The 26,901-nt window shown below is 41.2% G+C and overlaps 2 protein-coding genes across 4 annotated transcripts; one reads left to right on the top strand and one right to left on the bottom strand.

The window, feature by feature from the left end:
* Nucleotides 1–4,160: 4,160 nt before the first annotated feature.
* LOC134227585 (probable phenylalanine--tRNA ligase, mitochondrial) lies at nucleotides 4,161–5,826 on the top strand. The gene is made up of 3 exons (XM_062709173.1): nucleotides 4,161–4,700; nucleotides 4,785–5,525; nucleotides 5,585–5,826. The coding sequence occupies exons 1-3, from the start codon at nucleotides 4,275–4,277 to the stop codon at nucleotides 5,750–5,752; spliced, it is 1,335 nt and encodes a 444-aa protein (XP_062565157.1). The 5' UTR covers nucleotides 4,161–4,274; the 3' UTR covers nucleotides 5,753–5,826.
* Nucleotides 5,827–7,454: 1,628 nt separating this feature from the next.
* On the bottom strand, nucleotides 7,455–20,226 carry LOC134221997 (death-associated protein 1). Of its 3 annotated transcripts, none has more exons than XM_062701156.1 (4): nucleotides 20,072–20,226; nucleotides 19,900–19,969; nucleotides 19,523–19,611; nucleotides 7,455–8,091 (listed from the first exon to the last, which is right to left on the bottom strand). In XM_062701156.1, exons 2-4 carry the CDS (start codon nucleotides 19,943–19,945, stop codon nucleotides 7,927–7,929), a joined length of 300 nt encoding a protein of 99 aa, XP_062557140.1. In that variant the 5' UTR covers nucleotides 19,946–19,969; nucleotides 20,072–20,226; the 3' UTR covers nucleotides 7,455–7,926. The 3 variants fall into 3 exon arrangements, with proteins under 3 accessions (XP_062557140.1, XP_062557139.1, XP_062557142.1); XM_062701155.1 differs by having other exon boundaries at nucleotides 20,024–20,217; XM_062701158.1 differs by having other exon boundaries at nucleotides 19,900–20,217.
* Between the last annotated feature and the right edge of the window lie 6,675 nt (nucleotides 20,227–26,901).

Genomic DNA, 26,901 nt, shown 5'->3' with positions numbered 1-26,901 from the left:
TGGCTTATGCTCAGTGAGCACCCAAGAAACCACGAAGCATTAATTCATGCATGTAATCAATCACAGATCATCATATTAAATGCTAACTGCATTAGATCAGTTTTACCGATGTAAAGATGCATTTATTCCCCCGCTGTATACCCCCGCTGATCCGACAAATGTATGGCCGGACTATCGGGGTTTCTCTCGTTAATCCGTCTGTCAAATCCATAATGAGCCAAAACAAAATCACAGCACAAATTTGAAAACTGACAGCTTAATGTGTTTAAATGGGTATTTATCATCAGACTAAGACCGGAGTGGCCTGTGCTGCACATAAAAGACTTCTCCATTCAGCTTGGTCCATGGCTGCACTTCGCCAACCACGCAGTCTGCGGAGGGTCCGCAAGTCGTCCTCCACCTGATCGATCCACCTTGCCCGCTGTGCACCTCGCCTTCTTGTTCCCGTCGGATCGTTGTCGAGAACCATTTTCACCGGATTACTGTCCGACATTCTGGCTACGTGCCCGGCCCGGTGTTTAAATGGGTGTTGATACTTTTTAATCCGGAAAAATCCGAATTAGCGAGATCCGGACTAACGAGTCGTCGGATTAGCGAGGTCCGGATAAGCGGGGGTATACTGTATTTCGGTCGTAAAAGGGCCTTTTTGCACTTTAAGTCAACTTTAATGGCTGTATTATTTGCAAGCATATATCCAGCTTTCCACGCTCGGTAATGGCGGCTTTTCGGTGTGTAAAAATCAATCGGTCACTGTACTTTTTGACACTAGCTGGAGGAAAACTCACTGGCGAAAAGGCCTTTTTTCCCTTCTTCTCATCCAGGAACGCCAGTGAGCTTTCCTCCAGCTAGTGTCAAACAGTGCAGTGACCGATTGATTTTTACACAGCGACAAGCCGCCATTACCGAGCATGGAAAGCTGGATAGCTCCATGGTTACTTGGGCATACCGGCAAACTCACTTTCAGTTTCAGTTTAGCCATTACCTTCTTTGGTCTCGGCCAGAGGTACTTGGAACGAGGCAACCTGCATTCCCCCGTTGCTTTTGTGAATTCCTCGATCCCGACATTGCACTGATCCTTCAGTGCGTCTACCCAAGTAACACCGAAAACATCATAATAAGCGAAGACCTAAGAATCATGTTGAATAAAGGAAACTAGGCATACACACTCAGTTTTTATTTCTGCAGCTCGGCAAAATCCGCACAGCCGTGTGCCCAGTAAAATAAAAACTGATATCCCGTCAGGAATTAGGCTTGTTAGCTGGGTTTCGGCAAACTATTTGCTGATTTTCAGCAACTTTGACAGATATCTCGGCAAAAAACACGTTTACTGGGGCTCGGCTGTGCGAATCTCGGTAAAAGTTGAACAAATTGCTGAGATCGCGGTAAAAAAAAATAAGTGTGTAGGGCTCTTACTTGAACCCCATCACCCAGGACCTCCTCCGTCAACTTTTTGTACTCAGAACTTTTCTGAGCAACATCCCGCTTCAAGACGAGATTCATCTCGCCCTTCCGCGTCCTACGGATGCAGTTGACATCCCCTCCTAGACCATAGAGCTTCTCATTCTCAGAAAGGGGCACCCGTCTTCTCCTGGGCTCTACCATTCCTAGCAGTGGCACACACCGCTCCACCTGCCACACTCTTTGCGGCCTGCTGCCGACTCCTCCTCGTCTTTTTGGGGTTCCCTCCATGGCAGGTCTTCCTCCCGTTGAGCTTCACTGGTCCTCACCAGGCTGACATCCTATTGTTTAACCCATCGCCAGATCTTGGCCAAGATGCCCTGAGTACTATTTTTTGACGTAAACTACGTCTAAGGGGCCCCAGAATCAGATACAGGGTGTAAAACCGAAATTTCCAAATTCGAGACCGTCACGAAATTAGGATAGATTTCAAACGCTAATAGCGTCTTTATCTTTCGATGGATTTTCGAGGTTTGCTTATCAATAGATTCGGAAACTCTCCAGCAATTTGCCAATTCTATTGATACTAGGGGAGACTGGGTAGACTTGATCCCCTTTTCTGATTTCGGATGTATCACAGCCAAAAATAAATAAACATACGCGATTCCCACACAGACTCTCTAAGGAATATAGTATTTAACTTTACTGATGTATGACAGTCCTTAAATTATTGTTGTTATTGATACACAATCGATTTTTTGGAGTGCTGTCAAAAATCGACTTTTAAAATATTCGGGGGAAATTGATCCCTCTCCAAAAACTTGCTTTGATAAAATTAGAAAGGTGCCCTCAGATTTTTAAAATATTTTTCCTTCAAAATACGCGCAATTTTCGAATTGCTGTACGTATACTTGAACGATTTTTGTTATTGAATTCGACAGCACATGCAATTCTAAAATTTGGGGAGACTTGATCCCCTTTCTATGATATTTACGCAATAAATAATTTTTCCTGCCGACCCTTCGTCAAATCTGTCAAATCTACACAAAATAAGAAGCCTGAGAACAGTTTTATATTTTTTTGAATTTTTTCGCCAAATTTTTGTATGGGTGACTAATGGGGGATCAAGTGTCCCCATATTGAGGCAATAATTTCAAATCCAAATATCCTAAAACTTTGATGGAATGTTGACATTTTCATCAGTACAAATCATTAAGCACATTTATGGCTTTGTGCTGTGAAAAAACGAAAGCATTTAGTCATTGTTATGAAAAGTTGTTCAAATTTTGCGAGGCCGATAAAAAAATCTTTAGGAAGGTCAAAACATACAAACTGCCCTGCAGAACAAATAAGGTTGTCAATCCAAAAAATAACTCACCACTTAAAGGTCATTTGTCTACATGATCTATAGTAAAAAACGCTGTTACAAAATTACTTTAGGTCTCGATAAAACAGGGGGTGATCAAGTCTCCACGGGGATCAAGTCTCCACACCTTCCCCTATTGATTATCAATGTTAAACTATTGAAAATGTTATTTCTTTCCAAACCGATTTCAGATTGCAGTACGGTACGGGCCTTTTGATCCACTGCTTCGTTTTCTCTGTGTATGAAAAGCCCCGTGTTTGGCGTGCGCGCGTCATTTTCATTCTGGATGTCACGGAGAGCGGACCAGCGTGGTTCCAGCGATAACGCCTGTGGTTTGGTCTGTTGTGGTAAAAACTCATGGACGATTCAAATCAAGCCCAACTCAGCACCTAAAAACTCATGGATGAGTTGAATCATCGTATGTTTTCTGTATGTACGTAGAATCACGAGCGCGCGTGAAACGGAGAAGCTGCAAAAATGTATTCGCATGGATGACTATCTACTAAAATTATAAGTCTTTCTCTGAATCGTGATTCTACTACCGACGGCAAACAATCTACCATCACCAAGCAATTAAGTTTTACTTTGATCAAAATTCATCTCGCCTCAAGTTGTGACTTAAGAGTTACTTTCATTGATGGTAGCCAATCGTTAGTAGGGGGAATGACGGCTTTGGCAGGTTTTGTTCTATTATTGTCAGGGGGTTTCTATAACTACTTATGCTCAAATTTGGCCTAAACATTCTTTGCATATCAAAGAATATTGTGGCCAAATTTCACAAAATGTGGTCAACAAAAACCCCCCGACAATAATAGAACAAATCCCCCTACTTCATACAAGAAAATTAAAACTGAGCGCTGCTAATGTTAATGACGACGACCGCGCGACCCTCACCATCGCCGGGAATAACATTTCCGGTAGGAGCTCCGCCAATGCCGAAGGTGGTACCACGGTCTGCTTTCCGCGACATCTCGAACGAATGTAATCAGTAAAGTTGAACCTGTAGCCACGCCCCTTTGGTGAGTGTGTGACGATTACACAATATTTGCACCCATACCGGACAACAAAGAGGCGGGACTAATTAGCCATCTTTATTGATTATAAGAAAACTGCGCTCCTGCGCGCGCGTGACATTTCATTTGGCTTAGAGGGGGGAGGGCGTTGAGTGAAGTGTGACAATTCATACAAAATTTTCTGATTCTTCATACAAAAAGTGTGACATAGGAGGGATGGGGGGGTTGAAAATGTTCAATTTTTGCGTTACGTAATTAATGGATCTTCCCCTGCTGCCCTCATCGTCTCGATGTGGCGTGGTGAATCCACTCGTCTATGGAATTATAGTGTCTATTAACACTGTGTGCGCCAAGTCAGCCTCTCCATTCTCATTTGTCATTCGGGTGATGTTTTGTTATTGTTTTGTCTCGCGGGTGTAAGAATTATGCAAAATTTTATCTCGAGAAAATATATTTTCCATATTTTCATGAAATATTGATAAGCTTTGTAAATTACAATGTTCATTAAAATACTATCAGCGCGACCGGCGCTTAGACTAACAGGTGTACTTCCGAGGTTCCTGAACAGTCAAGCAAATATCAGCGAAAAAACAATTGACCTCTACCGGCAGCAGTACGAGCGCGATTCTTGGACCAACATTACCCCAAAGATTCTTTCGCACCTGGATCGTAACTTGCACCTGAAGCAGAACCATCCACTGTCGATTATTCGTAAAAGGATCGTAAAATATTTCTATGGTGCTTACCTAAACCCAAGAGGAAACCCGTTGTTTAGTGTATACGATAACCTGAGCCCAGTGGTTTCCACTGAGCAAAATTTCGATAATTTGCTGATCCCAAAGGACCATCCTAGTCGAGCAAAAAGTGATTGCTATTATGTTAATAAGGATTATCTTCTACGAGCGCACACGACTGCCCATCAGGTGAGATTCATAGAAAAGTTTGCAAAAATATTTTTGGACGTTATGATTTTATCAATATTGTATTACAAAAATATTTAAACGCAGGTCGAACTCATCCAGGCCGGTCTGGATAATTTCCTGGTAATAGGAGACGTCTACCGAAGGGATGAAATCGATACCACCCATTACCCAGTGTTCCACCAGCTAGATGCCGTAAGAATTATTCACCAGGACAAGTTATTCGAAAGAACTCCTGAACTGAAAATCTACGAAACCTCATTCAAAACTCATCTAAGCAAAAATACCGACACAATTTCGGAGTGTATTGATCAACAAAAGCAACCCTGCCATACATTAGAAGCGGTGAAACTCTGCGAACATGAGATGAAGCGTGTTCTCTTGGGGATGGTGAAGGATCTGTTTGGGGACAAAATCGAGTACCGTTGGGTTGAAACGACATTTCCATTCACGCAGCCATCCTGGGAGTTGGAAATTTTCTTCAACGGAAAATGGCTGGAAATACTTGGCTGTGGCATCACCAGGAACGAAATTCTTGATCGCGCTGGCGTGGATAACTCGATTGCCTTCGCCTTCGGTGTTGGTTTGGAACGACTAGCCATGGTGTTGTTCGACATTCCGGATATTAGGTTGTTCTGGAGCACGGACAGTGGATTTTTGAATCAATTCAAGGACGACAAAATCGTCAAATACAAACCGATTTCAGCGCATCCTCAATGTACGAATGACATTTCCTTCTGGTTGCCGCAGGAACTATCTTTGGATACGTTCTCTGTCAACGATTTCTACGATTTGGTTCGGACAGTCGGAGGCGATATGGTGGAACAGGTGCATCGATGAATCTTACTTAGTATCATCCTTATAACACAACCCATGTTTATTTTCAGGTAACGCTAATCGACAAGTTTACCCATCCAAAAACAGGTAAGTCTAGTCTTTGTTTCCGAATCGTTTACCGGCATATGGAGAAAACGCTTACACAAGCTGAAGTCAACGTAGTCCATGCCAAAATTGGTTCAGAGTTGATTAGAGAATTTAACGTAGTTATTAGATGAACGAGGCATTGTTAGACTAATTTGTTATTTCTCTGATGATTGAACCATATAATAAAAAAATACCTTAGGAACTACGCCATAGTTTCGGCAACGAATGTCTGACCTAGTGAAATATTACACCCAGTATTTACGAATAACAGTTTGTTCACTTATGTGATATCCGTAATAAGGCATCGACCCTTTTATTTCACATGTGCTTCTTTTCACCGTACAGTGGAATCCATAATAGAGGCCTATATGCCCGAAACCCAAGTCTTACAATTTATTTGCAATTTATTAAAAGCTGCATATATCGCATCGCTTACCGTGTTGAATTTATGAATTTATCCACGTACCATTGTAAGCATTCCTAACTAACAAAAAACAGCCGCCCGTGTAATCTGTTTTTGAGGGTACCAGAAATGTACAACCAGCAATTTGAGTGACGTGAAAAAAGTTGAGGTAGTGTCTACTTACACATGAACCTCTAAAATCAATGCCTTTCCTTTTGCTCTTATTCATTTTCCCCCCGGCGCGTGATCAAGTAGTACTGCCATTACTTTTCTTTTTATTTATTAGCTATTCGAAATTATCAATAAATTTTATTTTACAATACATGGCTCGAGACCACCTCTCAAATGTCGCGTCTCTGCAATACCCCGAGTGCTTGCAATTCCTCCTCGAGCATGGTCTAACTTTCATTCCCATAGTTCTTCATTGAACAATACGTTCACAAGGATCTTCATTTCGGCGTATGTTAATTTCTGTGCTTTATTTCATGCCAAAAGTCGTTAGCCTTGAATCAGTTTGGGATCTTTCTATATATTGCTTTATCAATCGGTTTGTTATGTTCCGGGAACAGTGGATTCTTGGCCTACGGCCTATCCGTCGTGATGGGGCTTCCGGGGGAGAGCATTACGTATTCAATCGTTGGATGTCAGTAAAGACGATGTTTGAGCCGTATCTAGTTGAACAGACGCTTGCAAACCTGCTAGAGCGTCAGGCGCTGGCGTGGCCCTTCTTCCCATGTGAAATCTTCAGTCCTAAAAATTTATATGCAAACTTGGTCTAACGAATTCCAACTATTTCGACAGGCTGCACTTCGAGGGGAGATCTTGTGTGAAGACATGTTTCACTTTTTGATTTAATAGTATCCGGAGATCTGGTGATATTTTTCCAATTGAAAAGCTCTAGGCTGATGGAAGACTTGGTTTCCGGCAACATGCTTTTCACCCCTGGTATGGGGCCACATTCGGCCCTAGTTCTGACTGATTCCGCCAGTGCCATCGCTGCACAGCACATCAAAGCGACCACCCGAGACATCCATGGATCCAGACCATCCTCGCTTGCGAACAACAGCCGACAACCTTCGCCTGGATCCCAGGGCACTGTGGGGCGCCAGGGAATATCGCTGTACTCCTGGCTGATGTTAAATCCTGGATCAAAACAGATCGTCAACCAGGATTGGGAAAACCAATGGGCAGCTTCCAGGACCACGCAGCTACGGAAGGTCAAAGGATCCACGGCACGACTTGTCTAGTCTCAAGGACCAGCAAGTCAACTCCCGCCTTCGCATCGACCACACCCGATTTTTACATAATTTGTGAAATCTACGAGGTACAAATTTCAGTTGTGATTTGCCAAAATCGATTTTATTTGGTATGAAATGTTCATTCATGATGTTTGTGATATGAATATACAAATCAAATGATTTACAAATAAATTATCATTAATAGCATTTATTTCAATTTTCTCTGTATCAATTACACTTTTAAAACCACAAATTAATGACGAAGTGTTCTTTACGTCATAACTCTTTACATATGACTCATGTGAAATATGTATGCATAAAACCAATGGAAGAATACAACAATAATTAGGCGGTGTGTTGAATATTCTATATCTATTTTCGATTCATAAAAAAGCAAACGCAAACGTATCTTTTACCTCGTCCCAAAACCGAAGCTTGAAGTTTTTTTTTTAAGTATGATGTGAACAAGAACACGGGTTGATAACAAACCCGTTAAAAAGAAAATATGTAGGAAAAAAACATTTTGGGATGTGTGACATCCCATGCATATAAATTTTAAAATGCAATACCAACTACCTTAAAAGGTAACGATGTGTGATCAGAAGAAAAAAAAAAGTGCGACGCAAACCCTACAATTATTGCACATGCTCTAAACATTGCGGATTCAACACTTCCGAGGCTGCTGGATATTGTTCACTGGCTTCTGAGGAACTTGCGCCGGAGGTTTCTGGGCATGGGCCACCTGACTAGCTTCCACCGAGTGCTCGTTGTGCTTGTTGGATGCAGAGCTCTGCACCACTTCACCGGTGTTCAAGTTCGGAGCTGGGTTCTGTAGAGATAGGAAGAATAGATAATTGCTTTAAACATAATTTATTGATAAGAAAATTATTTTGAGCTTTTTAGTGGAAGGTCTTCACTTGTCATAAGACGAGTTTGTACAATCCCATTGAATTCCACCACTTAATTGTATCTTGACAGATACGTATTTCGACCTCAACAGTAAGGCCGTCTTCAGTGTCTTGTACTTGACTCGACTTGTCGAGTGAAGTTTTAACATCTTTTCTGGTTTCTCGGGGACTTCTGGAAGCGGTTACAAGGGAACAGTTTGATATTGTTTTATTCTGTTGTTATTGTTTTTATTGTAATTATCCAATAATAGTTTATTTTTATTTATTTATTTATTTTATGTTTATTTTTATTTAATTTTTTTTTTGTTTTCACTAATATCAAGTATGGTAGAAATAAAACCTTTGAAGTTCTTGCAGGTGAACCTCCATCATGCAAAAGGAGCTTCGGCTGTTATGAGTAGGAGATTCAAAAAGGAGGAATTCTGCGTGCCACTAGTTCAAGAGCCATGGTCTAATAAAGGGAAAATAAATGGTATAGACATACAGAACTGTAAGTTGTTTTATGATGAAAAACAAAGTTCGCCAAGAACTGCTATTTTAGTCGATAAAACATTGAATTGTTACCCCATTACAAGCTTTTTACCCCATTACAAGACATAGTTGCAATCATGGTTGAGGTGCCAACCACCAATGGAAAAACTGAGGTTGCTGTAGCTTCGGCCTATTTTCCGGGTGATGATCCTGAGGCCCCTCCTCCTGAGGTCGAATCATTTGTCCAATACTGTAGAGAGAATAACAAGTCATTCATCATTGGCTGTAATGCTAATGCGCATCATACCGTGTGGGGTAGTACGGATATAAACAGTAGGGGTGAATGCTTACTAGAATATCTCTCATCCAATAATATTGATATTTGCAATAGGGGAAATGATCCAACATTTTCTAATGCAATTAGACAAGAGGTCTTAGATCTGACACTGTGCAACGGTGCGATTTATGAAAGAATTGCAAACTGGCATGTCTCCAAAGAAACATCATTGTCAGATCATAGACATATTGTGTTTGAATGGAGTTGGGGAAAACGATCATCAACTTCATTTAGAAACGCTAGAAAAACGAATTGGGAACAATATAAGCAACATTTAAATTCAGACCCATTTACAAAGAGTGGAAAAATTGATTTAGTTCAAGAACTGGAATGTTTTTCCCAAAAGGTAAATGATAAGATTTTAAATGCTTTCTACAATAGTTGTCCTACTAAACAGTCGTCCTCTAACAGGGACGTTCCGTGGTGGAACTCAAAATTGGAAAAACTGCGGAAGACTTCTCGTAAACTTTTTAATAAAGCAAAAAGAACCTCGAATTGGACTCCGTATAGGAGTGCACTTACTGAGTACAATAACGAAATAAGAAAATCCAAAAGAAGATTTTGGGTTCAAACGTGTGAAAATATTAGCAATACTCCAGAAGTCGCGAGACTTCAGAGGGCACTTGCAAAAGATCATACTAATGAACTAGGGAATCTGAAAAAAGTGGATGGATTTTCCACCCAAACTTCTGGTGAAACATTAGGGGAAGGTGGGTAGACTTGATCCCCGGGGAGACTTGATCACCCCCTGTTTTATCGAGAACTAAAGTAGTTTTGTTCTAGCGTATTTTTAGTATAGATCCTCTAGACAAATGACCTTTATGTGGTGAGCTATTTTTTGGATTGACAACCTTATTTATTCTGCAGGGCGGTTTGTATGTTTTGACCTGCCTAAAGATTTTTTTATTGGCCACGCAAAATTTGAACAACTTTTCATAACAATGACCAAATGCTTTCGTTTTTTCACAGCACAAAGCCATAAATATGCTTAATGATCTGTACTGATGAAAATGTCAACATTCCATCAAAGTTTTAGGATATTTGGATTTGAAGTTATTGCCTCAATATGGGGACACTTGATCCCCTGTTAGTTACCCATACAAAAATTTGTCGAAAAAATTCCAAAAAATATAAATTTGTTCTTAGGCTTCTAATTTTTTGTAGATTTGACGGATTTGATGAAGGGTTGGCAGAAAAAAATATTTATTGCGTAGATCTCATAGAAAGGGGATCAAGTCTCCCCAAATTTTAAAATAGCATGTGCTGTCAAATTCAATAACTAAAATCGTTCATGTATACGCACAGCAATTCGATAATTCCGCGTATTTTGAAGGGAAAATATTTAAAAAATCTGAGGGCACCTTTCTAATTTTATCAAAGCAAGTTTTTGGAGAGGGATCAATTTCCCCCGAATATTTTCAAAGTCGATTTTTGACAGCACTCCAAAAAATCGATTGTGTATCAATAACAACAATAATTTAAGGACTGTCACACATCAGTAAAGTTAAATACTATATTTCTTAGAGAGTCTGTGTGGAAATTGCGTATGTTTATTTATTTTTGGCTGTGATACATAGGAAATCAGAAAAGGGGATCAAGTCTACCCAGTCTCCCCTAAAGTTGATTATGGAAACCCATTTTCCTGGATCGATTATGTGTGTAGACCCAACAACAAGTGGTTCGGTTGAAAGTCAAAGATGTTCAGCAAGACCAACTAAAATGTCTGATGATTCGAAAAATGTTACACAAGCCTTGGCTGACGATATCTTTACACAAGCCAGGGTAGAGAATGCAGTGAGATCTTTTGAGCCTTATAAATCTGCAGGACCGGACGGAATAATTTCAGCAATGCTTCAAAACGGCGAAGCAGTGCTGATTCCGCCGTTAATTGAGATTTTTAAGGCAAGTCTAAAACTCAATTATATTCCATCTTAATGGAGGAAAGTAAAAGTGATCTTTATACCAAAAGTAGGAAAGCGAGATAAGACGCATCCTAAATCGTTCAGGCCCATTAGTCTTTCATCAGTTCTGTTGAAAACTATGGAAAAGGTGTTGAGTGATTATATCAACTCAAATTACATGATTAAACATCCACTGTCTAAGTTCCAGTTTGCTTACCAGTCCGGTAAGTCAACAATTACGGCACTTCATACAGTGGTATCTAAAGTGGAAAAAGCGCTTTCGGTAAAAGAAATAGCACTTTGTTCTTTCTTGGACATTGAAGGAGCTTTCGATAACGCTTCTTATTCGTCAATGGATCGTGCCATGAAGAAAAGAAACTTCGACGCGAACATTATCAAATCAAACATTATCATGCATCAAAAACATGAAACTTTCATCAGAGTTATGAACACCATGATAATTCAAAATGTCTAAGAAACGAACACCAAATAAATATTTTATTAATTCCGGAAATTTCAATTTGTATCCCAAATGATTAAAAATAATTTTGAATGGTTTGATCGTATGTTTGTATCTCAAACGATTCCAAATGATTTTGTATGAGTTTGCAGTAGCCATCGAGCAAGTAAGTGCAGTGCGCGTTTGAGTCGTCGCAAAAATATTAAAAGATGCGCATGTATTGCGGTTTGCTCCGGTCGAAACAAGCGCGATCCTCAATAGTTTGCAGTAGCCATCGAGCAAGTAAATACAGTGCGTGTTTTAGTCGTCGAGAAATGAGTAGGGGAAAGTGGGACAAGATCGACATATGGGGCAATACAGCCAACGTTGATTATGACTTAAATGAGCATTATATTCACATTTTTATTACGAGGGATGGTTAACAATAATGTAAAAGGGCTATACAACTGAAAAACGCACTTTGACAACCTCACTTCTCACTTAACTTTTCAAAAGGACCTAAGTAACATTTTTTTCATGAATTAATTTGAGTACTGCAATCAAAAGCCTTTTGAAAAGTTAAGCGAGACTTGTTCTTGAAATATTGATTTTAAGATGGTTTAGTTGAAATTCTTCTTATAATTTTGTAGTTACATAATTTAAGGTTTGAAGTCAAAATTATAGCACAAATTCATATTTACCAAGGCTTTTATATAACTATAGCCTATCTACAATAATAATTTGAGAGATTTACAGTAATTATGATCAATAGGATATAAATATTTGGATATACGTCGACTTGAGGCGGGACAATTTCATCTCCAGGATTAAGAGTCGCCTAACCCTTAAATGCATTTCAAAAATCATCAAATTAGTTTCTGCCTGAATCAGAGATGATTTAAACAACGGATATGGTTTGAATCGTAAAAAAAAGTTTTAGGCAAATTCAGATATTGTAGTAGTAGCCAGAGGTCAACAAATCAACATGGAATACAACATTTTTAAGCTAAACATCATTTGAGCATGATCCCTAAAAGTGCAAGGAATGCGTCACCTGTTCTAAATAATTTCAGCATACTTTCAATACACCCCCGAGGGGGTGGCCAAGTCGCTCAATATGGTAAATATAGGCATCATAAGAACACCTTTTTTAAAACCAGTTTATAAGATACTTAAACGGCATAAAGGTGAAGATGAATTATACGTTTCACTGATGCCTTCTGAGAAGCCTAATTATCATGCGGAAGATTCGCAACCTCGATTAAAATCGACTACCAACTATTGAAACGACCACTCAATATGCATTGTCTATGGAGTTAAAGCTCTTGAATATTTCATCCGGTCATATGGTCTCCCCCCTCGCCAGCGCCCAATGACGGAGTGCCACAATCAGAATAATGTAAAATTCAACCTCGCCATATCAACTGTCATACAAACCTGAAACGACCTGTGCACGATAAGCCTTTATTCAAACCAGCCCAAACCATCGGATGACACCCAAATTATGAATCATAACTGAGCGTGGCGGAGCAAAATCATTTTTTGAACCACCCTAATTATTAGTTTGCTGCTGCCGGTGCCAGTGTTTACATTCGCTCCGCGATCAGTTTTTCATCTTTTTTTTTCGGGCAAAACTAGCAGTTTATACAAAGTTTTCGGTTCAAAGTGACTGAATTCAAAAAGTGATGTTTAATTTGCATTCTATCACATTTCGAGCTGCTCATGTGCGGAGAAGTGGTATTTTTCCAATGCCCTTTGAGAACAAGTGAAGTGCAGTGATAAACCCACCAAATCGCAAACGGCTATTAAATTGGCACGAAACTGCTGATTTATGATGTAATTCGAGCCGAAATGCATAGAACTTTTTGGATAAACATGTTCATTATTACGGGAAGTGAATAAATATGCTGTGAACAGGTTAGTAATTTGAATATTAAACTTTTGTTCGATGCATTCGAATGTTGGTGGGAGAGGAGTGCGGGAGGTATTGGCTGCCATCGTGGTACTCTCAACTATGTCCTTAATCAGTGTTTATTGATACTTGTCAAAGACAGGTCATCATTAAGATTTTACATGGACAAATTAGCTAAATTCGAAGGAGAAGATTACCAGTTAGGGTGACCATCTTGCCCCTCTTTCCCCTAGCCATCGGGAAAGTAAGTACAGTGCGTATATTACTCGTCGCGAGCGGAAGAAAGAATATCTGTTTGATATTTGGTGGATCATGCTATTGCATTGCGCTTTGCTCCGGTCGAGACAAGTACGATCGTCCATAGTTTGCAGTAGCTATCGGGCAAGTAGGTATACAGACTGTTGCGCGTCCAGTCGGTCGTCCAAAACGCTATTCTCCTCAGTTTTCATATGCCACCGAGCGTGCATGGTTTAACATTTTTCTCGTGGCGAAACAGCGAATTAATGTTATTTCTCATCCCATAGATTGCATCACTTACCGAAGTGAATCGATATAAATTATCCGATATCCTATCCCAAGACAATCGTGGAGATGCAGAGGTATACTCGGTCTCTAGTAGCAACGCGAATCGGACTAACAACCCTTCCCTTCCTATATGACCGTAAGGACGTGGCCGGCGCCGTTATTGACTTTAAATATTTGAGCTCCCGAAACGTGTACATTGAGAATGGGTAGCAAATCCCAAGCCCCATTTATTGTTTCCTCTCCGCAAGTTCTAGTCAATCACGGAGTAGCAACTACGAATTGTGCGGTCATAATGTTCGTGCTCATGCTCAAACGATTCCAAAGAATTTTGAATGGTTTGATCGTATGTATTCTCAAAACTTGTCTTTTAACTTATGATTTTTTTTACGAAATTTCGAAATACTCTCCGAGGGTTAGCATCCTAGAAATAAAAAAAAACATCATAGAATTAGATGTTTCCAAAACCCAAAAATTTTCCGAACTGTTTAATTACCCTAGGCGATTTATGGTTTGTTGATTAACCATCGCTTCTGATTACCACCTACACAATTATAACACCAAACTATATTTCTTTAATCATATTACACTTAAGGTGAAACCCTTTAGGAACCTATTTCTAATCTACCTCACGCTTTCATAAGCACAATTATCAAAAATCAATATACCTACAGCAGCACACACTTTTTTTCAATTTTGGAAATGTAAATAAACTCAAATTTGAAGTTATGGTTCATCTCAACATGCCGTTATCACCCCTCAAATGGATACTCATGTTACCCCAACAAGTGAGTGAGTAGTGCAAATTGACATTGTGTTACATCAAAATTATGAATGAATCGCCTGCTTTGAGCGAGCTTACAGGGGCACATTAGGAGTTAACTTTCTGAAATCAGTATGGCGAAAGGCATCTAATGTTCGATTTCTCGAAATTAAGCACCTTAATCGAAAAAATATTTGGTAGGCGTAGTAGTGGATACCATGATAGCTTGCTCATCAGCAAATCTCTCGTTAGCGGTACTAGAGCAAGTGTTTGCTCTGTTTCTGCTGAGGTTCTTACTGTCCCTGAATCCGTCGAGCAGTTCTGGTTGTATCTCTCAAGAATACATCCTAGTGTGCAATGCGAGTCCATCGAAAAACTGGTGAAAGAATGTGTCCAGTGCGAAGATCCCGTTAAGGTTATTCCGCTAGTGAAGAAAGGTGCCGATACCAGCAGAATGAGCTTCGTTTCGTTCAAGATCGGATTGGCCGTAAGACTAAAGGAAGTCGCACTCCGCCCAGACACCTGGCCGACAGGAATACTTTTCCGAGAGTTTGAGGACCTCTCAAAAAACCTATGGATGCCCCGTGTGAACACGCCGTCTGTCGTCATATCTCCAGACCCGAACGCCTCCCAGTTTCTGACTCCCACTTCCGGACAGGATCCGGCATGCTGATTGAAAACCACTGCGAAACCGCCCAACGTCCTTCCGTACGATGCCAAATCACCTCTCCTGAAGACTCCGCATCACCCAGACGCACAATAGAAAGCTTGTTGGAAGCCCCTGATCGGCCCAATCCAGTCCCGCTCTCTGCTGCCTCCGATCATCATAGCCGTCTGGGTCCTGAGATTGGTGGTAGAAAAGGGGGCTTCCACCATGCTTGCACAGGCAAGTATTCTTCTGATTGTATTTCTTCTCTGCGTGACGATTTTTCCTCCACCCAGGACCCAGGACCTCCACCTTCGTTGCCTCATGCTGCTCAAAATTCCAGCACCTCACCCGGTGGTGATTTCCATCGAGATTCGCATTCCTCTCTGCTGGTCCACAACGCAAGTCAACAAGCTTCCATTGGATCTCCAGGACGCCCCATGAAAAGCATGTCGGGAGAATTTCCCGGTTGCTCTAGTTCAGTCGCGCCTGTTGCAGCCAACGTTCTTCGAAGTCGTCCTGGCCCTGAACTTAGATGTAGATCGGGGAGCTCCCAACCTGCTATTGCAGGCAAGTACTCTTACATCCCTGAACCTTCACCGCCTGATGCCGTTCAAACTTCTAGAGCCCCGTTTGTGGATTCCAACCTCGTTTGCGTTGACGAAGTGCTGATATATTATCAGAACGCCGGTGGGATGAACTGTGATGTCGAACAATATCTTCTTGCCACGTCCGATGATTGCTACGATGTGATTGTGTGTACCCTATCTAGTCAGGTCTTTGGGCCTGAATACGAAGTTTTTCGCTGCGACCGTGGCCCCATGAACAGTCGCAAATCAACTGGAGGGGGCGGCCCAATCGCAGTGAATAAAAAAAGGAAAACAAGAGTTATTTACAACGACTTATGGGGATGTGTCGAGCAAGTATGGGTGCGCCTCCAGCTTTCCCATCGTTCGGTGTTCCTGTGTGCACTATACATACCTCCTGATCGTGTTCGCGATGATACACTGATCGAAGCTCACACACAATCAGTCTTGTCAGTGATAGAAATGACTAATGCTTCGGACGAAATCATCATTATCGGTGATTTCAATCTGCCAGGAATTTCGTGGAGTTCCTCCTGCAACGGGTTCCTTCACATAGATATGGAACGATCTTCATTACACAGTCACGCCTCCAAACTCCTCGATTACTACAGCACAGCCACGTTACGTCAAATCAATCACGTTACCAACGAAAATAATCGCAGCTTGGATCTGTGTTTTGTTAGCGCTCAGGAAGCTGCTCCGCTAATTTTGCATGCTCCATCACCGTTAGTTAAAGTAGTTAACCATCATCCTTCGTTGATACTCAAGCTGAATAACACGCGAGCCAATGTTGTTGCATCGATCGAGCCCATAATCTACAATTTCCATAACGCCGATCATCATAGCATTGCTGAGTTCTTTGCTACATTGGACTGGGTTGACATTCTTGGCGGTTGTGATGCAGAGAATGCGGCATTGACTTTATCGCATATTATTGCACGTGATTGAAAGACATGTTCCTAAGAAAATCGTCGCTCCTTATAGTTGTCCTTGGCAGACCCGTCAGCTTCGTAGAATGAAAACTGCTAAAAGCGCTGCTCTCAAGCGCTATTCCAAACACGGTTCCTTATCGTTGCGTGAGCACTACAAAAAAATTAAACTCTGCGTACAAGATTGTTAGCCGACTCTGTTTTCTCAATATCAGCAAAATATACAGCAAAACTTGAGGACCAGGCCTAAAACGTTCTGGAAGTACATAAATGAACAAAGGAAACAAGCTGGGCTCCCTACAACAATGACTCTGGACGAGGAAGTGGCCTCTACACCCCAATCCATCTGTCAGCTATTTGCCGACAAGTTTGTGAGCACCTATTGTAACGATGTCATCTCTGATGTCACAATCGCTGAGGCTACTAACAACGTTCCTGCAGTCGGGATCACTTGGGCCACGTTTTTCGTAGATGTAGAAATGATCCGTAGAGCTAACTCGCAGTTAAAATCATCCATGAGTCCAGGTCCGGATGGCATTCCGTCTGCGTTCTTGAAAAGGCACATCGAACTTCTGCTCGCTCCCTTTCAATTGATTTTCAACAAATCGCTATCCAGTGGACTTTTTCCGTCCGTGTGGAAAACCGCTACAATGTTTCCCGTGTACAAGAAGGGTGATCGAAAAGATGTCAACAATTATCGCGGCATCTCATCCTTGTGCGCTGCATCCAAATTATTCGAGCTAGTTGTAACAGAACCACTCATATCTCACTGTAAGCAACATCTGAGTGCCGATCAACATGGGTTCATCTCAGGCAGATCTACGACCACTAATCTTTTGTGCCTAACTTCGAGCATTACCGACAGCTTTGTGCAGAAAGCACAAACGGACGTTGTATATACGGACCTATCTGCAGCTTTCGATAAAATTAACCACGCTATCACGGTTGCGAAATTGGAAAGATTTGGCATTGCTGGTTATCTTTTGCGCTGGTTCCATTCATATCTCACCGGACGGAGACTGTCTGTTACGGTAGGCAATTCTCAGTCCACTGAATTTTTGGCAACCTCAGGCATTCCTCAGGAAGCCATCTTGGCCCTTTGATATTCCTCTTGTATTTCAACGATGTAAACAATGTGCTTCGAGGACCGCGACTGTCGTATGCGGATGATATGAAGCTCTATGCACTAATTCGGTCTATCTCTGACGCAATGGACCTACAACAAGATATTAATTCATTTGCGGCTTGGTGCACATTGAACCGGATGGTTGTCAATCCTAGCAAATGTTCCGTGATCTCTTTCACTCGTGTACATCAGCCAATAATTTACAACTATGAGCTCAATGGAATTGTGATGCAACGTGTGAACTGTATAAAGGATCTTGGTGTTATTCTAGATACGCAGCTAACATTCAAGCATCATGTCTCTTACGTGATCGAGAAGGCTTCTAGAACATTAGGATTCATCTTTCGCGTCGCCAAGGGTTTCACCGATGTTTATTGCTTGAAATCACTGTACTGTTCGCTGGTTCGATCTACGCTGGAATATTGTTCCGCTGTATGGCATCCTAATTACCAGAACGGATCAGTAAGAATTGAATCTGTTCAACGCCGCTTCATTCGTTTTGCTCTTCGGTTGCTTCCATGGCGAAACCCATTCCGGTTACCAAGTTATAGCAGCCGTTGTCAATTGATTAATCTTGAAAGCCTACAATTGCGGAGGGACATTGCACGGGCCATGGTCGTTGCTGATACGCTTCAAGGCAGAATCGACTGCCCTGAAATTCTGGAATCAGTAAACTTGAACGTTCGACCTAGGCCACTGCGAAATAACGGAATGCTGAGGATACCTTTTCGAAGAACGAATTACGGACAACGTGGAGCGATGGTGGGTCTACAGCGGGCATTCAACGAGGTTGCCACATGTTTTGATTTTAATCTATCCAGACAGACGATTCGTCGTAATTTTACAAGGGCTTATTCTGCCATGTTTCATAATTAACGATGATTTTATTATAATTACTTTTATTAGTATTAATTAGGATAAGCATCATTAGGACCTAAGTTGTCTGTTGATGAATCAAACAATAAAGAACATAAAGAACATCCTTCATAACCGGTACCAAATAGTTTTTCATGAAAATTCCCTAATTTTGAGAAAACCTGCGTTACATGTCTTTCGCCATACAAATTTCTGGCGGTTAACTCATGCTGGCTATTTGCGCATATACGATAGCGCCTGGATGTAGAAGCGGAGGGTAGAAAAACAGCCACTGCCAATAATTCATTATAATGAATAGACATAACAGTTATCTAAACTTTAAAAGTAAGCAAAATAATACATAAAATAGACTAGATCCTTATTTAGGATGGTCCAATTTTTATAATTTTTATAATATTTACTCCATTATTAATAATTTAATCTTTTGTTTTTGTGATGTAATTGTTGGAGTTAATTTTGAAAACAGCTTAAATTGCTTCATCGTACGAACATGCACCTGGGTGGAGATACAAATTCAACACGCGATTGCATTTTCATCTTGAAATAAGCATTGGCCATTTCACCCCTTTGGCGAGATTACCCCCTCCTCCCCTACAACTAATAATGCCAAAATCTGAAGAAATACCTACCACTCATCAAGAAGTTAGAGAACTGTTGTCGTAAACGAATAGCGCCTTAAATAAGACGCAATTGGCAATAATCGCTAATCAATTAATATCGGGCAATATTTACAAATACTAACGATACCGTGTAAGATCTGTATACCTTCTAATTTGTAATTGCTACAACCCTGATTAGGCATTAGCAGCAGCATAAGAAAAAGAAAACCTCATGTATACTTACTGATAAGCCGATGACTTCCACGGGGTCCTTAGCTGGTCGCTCTGTATTGGGAGCTTTGTGTTGCACAATTCGCATACCGCCAGCCTTCACTGCAAATACATTCAGGAAAAGTTTGATCATTATCATAGGATACTATTCACTGTTGATTATAATTTCTGATGCACATTGCACTGATGCATCAGGTGCACCACTTTGTCCGAGCTGAAACACCAAGACATAGTAAGGAAAAAATAGAGCAGAGAATGATGTCTAGTACAGCAGATGTATCTAAAATGATTTCACCCGAATGAAATCATCATTCATAACACTACAATAATAAAGTTACTGCATATCTTGGCAATCCAGTAAACATGCTGTAGATAATCGATATTACTCACCTGCTGGAGGATGTCCAGCAACTAATCCTTTGTCTTCATCAGCCATCTTTCTCACTGCACTGTTTGAATTCTACGGAAAAAATATTGTTAACTTCCCACCTATGACAACTGAACCACAACTCACTGGAATGTCTTCTTGAACTTGACAACGCTACGCTTCGATTTAGTTTACCTTTTTAACTATTCCGGTCTTGGCGGAGTAGTGAAACTTCCACGATGGCAAATACGACGATTGCTGCTGCTGGATAGGTGTCTGTGCCTATCGCTTTTCGAATGCATATATTTCCCTTGCACACAGATTAACCACTCTTCACTGGGAGGTGTTTACTATTATGAACTGGAATCAGACATCAGACCAGCGTTTCATGGAAACACACGAAAACGAAATTTAGATTGTATGTATGCAGCACACTACAGAGCAAGATATGTTTTAGCCACGTTACGACAAAATGCGGATAGAATACCATAAAACAGTTTTTAAATTGCGCAATGTGAGATAATAATGCAGTATATTTTTTAAATAAGCATAGAAATACGAAATTAATTGTAATACAGCGAATAAGGGTTATCAATCTAGGGTTAATTATAGAATTGGAATAATGTACATTTAATTAACAAACCAAAAGATACAATACAATATACTTAAGTATTTTTAAACCAAACGAATAATAATTTGTTATGCGTTTGGCATTGTAATAACAGAGTATGTTATCCCACGGGGATGACAAGCTACGCCATTTTTGTCACATCTTTTCTGCATCACCAATACGAGTTCACTGCGAATGCAACATAAACAATTGCAAGGGTGAAAATGATATAAAACGAACAAAGGCATAGACATTACCTTGAGCAACTAGCATTCTACATAATTGAGCAAATAAGTTGAACATTCTTAAGTTTGAAGCATGGAATCGAGTGTAAAATTGTTTGAATTGATACTTCGTTAAATTTTTCTCTATTTTCTCATGATTGTATCATGTTACATTACTGAGTGGTATGGGCGTTTTGCATCATATTCTCCTGTAAAAACGTAAACATTCAAAATTCACGCACATACTATTACAAAATAAATCAGTATTGGGGTAATTTGACACTGGGGGATAAATTTATCCCCCAAAAAAGAACGAACAGGAAAACCTGTCAAAATCCATAGTAAAAAAAAAGCATGTCGCTCCTCTGTGTTATCCCGAGCAGGAGGAAATAATTTCAAAATACCGAATTCTATTATTGATACCCTACTTAGATATGGAATTGGTGTGAATAACAGGTAAAATATCAAAAGAATAATACCAAAATATATATATGCAAAATACATTGGGTATAACATATTCCATTATTACCATACCATACGAATAACAAATTAGTTTTAGTTTGTCATTAAAATACCTAAGCATGCTATGCCTAAGTTTAGCATATTCTTTTTTGATATTATTTGTTGGTACTTTACCTCTTATAAAAGCCAAGTTTATAACAGTGTAAGGTATCAAGAATGTAATTAGGCATTGCTTAGTTGTTTTCTCCTGCTCGGGTTATTGCGCACTTAACTAATGATTATTGTTTGCACATATTTCTGCATTCATTCAATATCGTGCATTTTTTTGCAGTGATTTTCCAATAATCCTATATCGCAATGTTCGATCGAGCCAACTTTCAAAAGCAAACAATGAAACCTAATTTACCAACAATTTTACACATACACCTACTACATACATCACATCAGTTTGCCGTGCTAAGTTAATTGATATATTGGGTCTCCAAGTCTTCTATCAAAAGTTCGTTTTAGGAGTGATCCTATAGCAACATTTTTAGTAATAATGTTTGCCTTTCTCGTACAACAAAGTTGTACCGAAAGGCTATAAGATTACTCCAAAAAACAACTTTTGATAGAAGGCCCAGAGACCTATAGTGTTATATATCGATCGACTCAGTTCGACGAACCGAGCTGATGTCTGTATGTGTGTATGTATCTGTGTATGTGTACAAGTTTTGTAGACACACTTTTTGAAACTTAACATTACCCGATTTACTCGCAACAAGTTGCATTCGACGGGGAATGAATTATTGAAAAATAATTGTTTTTTTCACCCTGGGAAAATAATTTTAAAATAGGTTTTTTTTTTCACAGTAATAGTGGCAATGCGTGTTAATTAATGCAAAAATATGCAAAATGATAGAAAGAATGCGATCTATTCCTCTGAAGTGTTTTTTTACCTTTCTTATGATATTTTTTCAATAAGTACATTTTATGATGCACGAGAAAGACATCATCGCCGCAGGGTGGATTAATCTGGGTTTTTTTTTTCAATTACATAGTTGGGGCCCCTAATGTTCAATAATTGAAAGTATAAATTAGGATAAAACCAAATAGCTAATAATTCAAAAAGTTTGGCTAAAACTTTTTGAAAAGCTTACCGCATACGTGTTGTTTCCATAAATACGTAGAAGTTTCTCCTTTGTGTTGGTGGTAATCAAAATACTAAGCCAACTCACAGCCGAAAAAAATATCAACAAATGAATGCGGACAACATTGTGCCCCTTCTACTGTAGGCCACTGTAGCACCACGGGACCACGCACGAGTCCTAATGTTGAATATGACACGTACAAAATGCAATTTTGCTGCATTTGTCCTTGCTATACAATATTGCATGCAACACGTTGTAAATCCCGTAGGGTAACGTGAGATAATGTTAGCATAGGATAAAATTTTGGCTCATCACGCAAATAAATCAATAATACAGCGGTCATACATCGTTTTGCAGCGAAATATTTATCACCGCGGCATTAGGAAAGTGCATCGAGCATATTTCAGTTACATTACGCTAGATTTATGGACTTCTTTAACTCATAAACGCAAAAACTTGCGTGAAAAATTACTTTGACTTGGTTTTTTAGCAGCCATGTTTGTTCGACTGTAACAGGCAGGTTGTTTAAGATTTTTGACGTAAACTACGTCTAAGGGGCACGTCTACGGGCAGCAGGGACTATGTCCAAGGGCTTGACGATCCCTCCCCAGGCCATCTGCGAGTTGTGGGGCTTGCCTAGGATGTGGTGGGGTTTGACAGTGGGCCCTGTTAAACCTCTATAAAAAGCTGCATGTATCCGCAAGTAGGCCCCACCAAAGCGACCGTGTGCCGCTCAAAGCGCACAAGCCCAAGTCCTGGTGTTAGGTGGGACGCTAAACAGCCCTGACACGACGGCCCTCCGACGAGACAGGAGGTTTGCGCAGGCCCAATAAGCCGCCTAGAAAACCAATCATTACGAACAATATAAGAGATAATGCGACTCGATATAATCGGCAAAGACCTAGGCGACGAATACAGGATCACGATTGGAAGCTTGGAACATGGAATTGCAAGTCGCTAGGTTTCGCAGGTTGCGGCAGGATGATCTACGATGAATTACATCCCCGCAACTTCGACGTCGTGGCGCTGCAGGAGATTTGCTGGACAGGACAGAAAGTGTGGAAAAGCGGGCATCGAGCGACTGCCTTCTACCAAAGCTGTGGCACCACCAACGAGCTGGGAACCGGCTTCATAGTGCTGGGTAAGATGCGCCAACGCGTGATTGGGTGGCAGCAAATCAACGCAAGGATGTGCAAGCTGAGGATTAAAGGCCGTTTCTTCAACTATAGCATCATCAACGTGCACTGCCCACACGAAGGGAGACCCGACGACGAGAAAGAAGCGTTCTACGCACAGCTGGAGCAGACATACGATGGATGCCCACTGCGGGACGTTAAAATCGTCATCGGTGACATGAACGCACAGGTAGGAAGGAGGAAATGTATAGACCGGTCATCGGACCGGATAGTCTGCACACCGTATCGAATGACAACGGCCAACGATGCATAAACTTCGCAGCCTCCCGCGGAATGGTAGTCCGAAGCACCTTCTTTCCCCGCAAAAATATCCACAAGGCCACATGGAGATCACCTAACCAAGAAACGGAAAACCAAATCGATCACGTTCTAATCGACGGTAAATTCTTCTCCGACATCACGAATGTCCGCACTTACCGCAGTGCGAATATTGAATCCGACCACTACCTCGTTGCAGTATGCCTGCGCTCAAAACTCTCGACGGTGTACAACACGCGTCGAAGTCGGACGCCGCGGCTTAACATTGGGCGGCTACAAGACGGTAGACTAGCCCAAGAATACGCGCAGCAGCTGGAAGTGACACTTCCAACGGAAGAGCAGCTAGGCGCAGCGTCTCTTGAAGATGGCTGGAGAGATATTCGATCCGCCATTGGTAGCACCGCAACCGCTGCACTAGGCACGGTCCCCGGATCAGAGAAACGACTGGTATGACGGCGAATGTGAGCAGTTAGTGGAAGAGAAGAATGCAGCATGGGCGAGATTGCTGCAACACCGCACGAGGGTGAACGAGGCACGATATAAACAGGCACGGAACAGACAAAACTCGATTTTCCGGAGGAAAAGCGCCAGCAGGAAGATCGAGACCGTGAAGAAACGGAGCAACTGTACCGCGCTAATAACACACGAAAGTTCTATGAGAAGTTAAACCGTTCACGTAAGGGCCACGTGCCACAGCCTGATATGTGTAAGGACATAAACGGGAACCTTCTTACGAACGAGCGTGAGGTGATCCAAAGGTGGCGGCAGCACTACGAAGAGCACCTGAATGGCGATGTGGCAGACGAAGATGGCGGTATGGTGATGGACCTGGGAGAACGCGCGCAGGACATAATTCTACCGGCTCCGGATCTCCAGGAAATCCAGGAGGAGATTAGCCGGCTGAAGAACAACAAAGCCCCTGGGGTTGACCAACTACCAGGAGAGCTATTTAAACACGGTGGCGAGGCACTGGCTAGAGCGCTGCACTGGGTCATTACCAAGATTTGGGGGGAGGAAGTTTTGCCGCAGGAGTGGATGGAAGGTGTCGTGTGTTCCATCTACAAAAATGGCGATAAGCTGGATTGTAGCAACTACCGCGCAATCACATTGCTGAACGCCGCCTACAAGGTACTCTCCCAAATTTTATGCCGTCGACTAGCACCAATTGCAAGGGAGTTCGTGGGGCAGTACCAGGCGGGTTTTATGGGCGAACGCTCCACCACGGACCAGGTGTTCGCCATTCGCCAAGTACTGCAGAAATGCCGCGAATACAACGTGCCCACACATCATCTATTCATCGACTTCAAAGCCGCATATGATACAATCGATCGGGACCAGCTATAGCAGCTAATGCACGAACACGGTTTTCCGGATAAACTGACACGGTTGATCAAAGCGACGATGGATCGGGTGATGTGCGTAGCCCAAGTAACAATTTCCATGCTTCTTGGATTTATTTAATTCTTATAGCGGATTTATAATAGCAATCACCATAGCTAGTTGCTCAGTTTTATTGTCGATCTTATTGCTATCAATAAACCTCTCATAAATATGCTGAAAAAGCTTCAAACGTCAAAAGCTTATTGACCTTATGAGCGACTCTACAGTTGTGATGGAGAGCTTGATAAATCCTATTTCCACAGCTCAATCAAAACCAAAATTTTTGGTCGTAATGTGGTGAAATGAGTAACTCCAATAAGAATATTTGCATTGCAAAGAGTTTATAAAGGTGTTTATTAAGAACAACATTTTTCTAATCGAAATTTATGATGGCCATATTGAAAACGGAGAAGCATTTTCAATTCGGTAAAATTTATCACTGACATGCATGATTAGGTAATGTTTTCACCGCGTAAAACCCTTTTTTGATAATTGATTTTCATTAGAAATATATTGGGGAGAAATATCAATATATTCAAGGGAAATTAGGGATATTGCTGCTACAATTATTATAAATATAATAACCAAAACTACATTATTTTGAGAGCGCGTGGTGTTCAATCTTACTTTTTTCCTAGTTTTCACCATGAAATTGAACGCGCACATCAGTTCGATGGACTCGATGATGGAAGCACATTGTAAAACAATCCGAAAATAATATTTTTTAGTAGTCATCCTCATCATGATTTTCATCAACATTTTATGTTGTTATTATTTTTCTGCAAAGTTTTGTTTCCCTTTTTTTTCAAAGCAAGATTTCTGACAGCTGCCGCAGCCAAATTCCCTTTTTTGCAGGCGGTTTAAAAAGGATTTCTAAATACTCTTATAACAGGTTTATAGTGGTTATCTAGAGAGGGCCACTTCGTCATATCTTACACTTATAGTGGTCATCAAAAGGTTGTCGTGTAATATTGGGTTTTATTGTTAGATCTTATAAATTAATCTTGAAAACCATCTCTAGAGCGGAATAAAACTTGAAGTGTTACTTGGGAGTTCGAGTTTCAGGGGCATTCTCGAGTCCCTTCGAAACCCGCAGAGGGTTACGGCAAGGTGATGGTCTTTCGTGTTTGCTATTCAACATCGCTTTGGAAGGGGTAATACGAAGAGCAGGGATTAACACGAGTGGTACAATTTTCAATAACTCCGTCCAGCTATTTGGTTTCGCCGACGACATAGATATTATGGCACGTAACTTTGAGAAGATGGAGGAAGCCTACATCAGACTGAAGAGGGAAGCTAAGCGGATCGGACTAGTCATCAACACGTCGAAGACGAAGTACATGATAGGCAGAGGTTCAAGAGAAGACAATGTGAGCCACCCACCGCGAGTTTGCATCGGTGGTGACGAAATCGAGGTGGTAGAAAAAATTGTGTACTTGGGCTCACTGGTGACTGCCGAAAATGACACCAGCAGAGAAATTCGGAGACGCATAGTGGCTGGAAATCGTACGTACTTTGGACTCCGCAAGACGTTCCGATCGAATAGAGTTCGCCGCCGTACCAAACTGACAATCTACAAAACGCTAATTAGACCGGTAGTCCTCTACGGACACGAGACCTGGACGATGCTCGTGGAGGACCAACGCGCACTTGAGTTTTCGAAAGGAAAGTGCTGCGTACCATCTATGGTGGGGTGCAGATGGCGGACGGTACGTGGAGGAGGCGAATGAACCACGGATTGCATCAGCTGTTGGGAGAACCATCC

Source organism: Armigeres subalbatus, chromosome 3 (assembly GCF_024139115.2).
Source record: "Armigeres subalbatus isolate Guangzhou_Male chromosome 3, GZ_Asu_2, whole genome shotgun sequence".
NCBI lineage: Eukaryota > Metazoa > Arthropoda > Insecta > Diptera > Culicidae > Armigeres > Armigeres subalbatus.
This window is presented reverse-complemented; position numbering and strand designations above follow the sequence as displayed.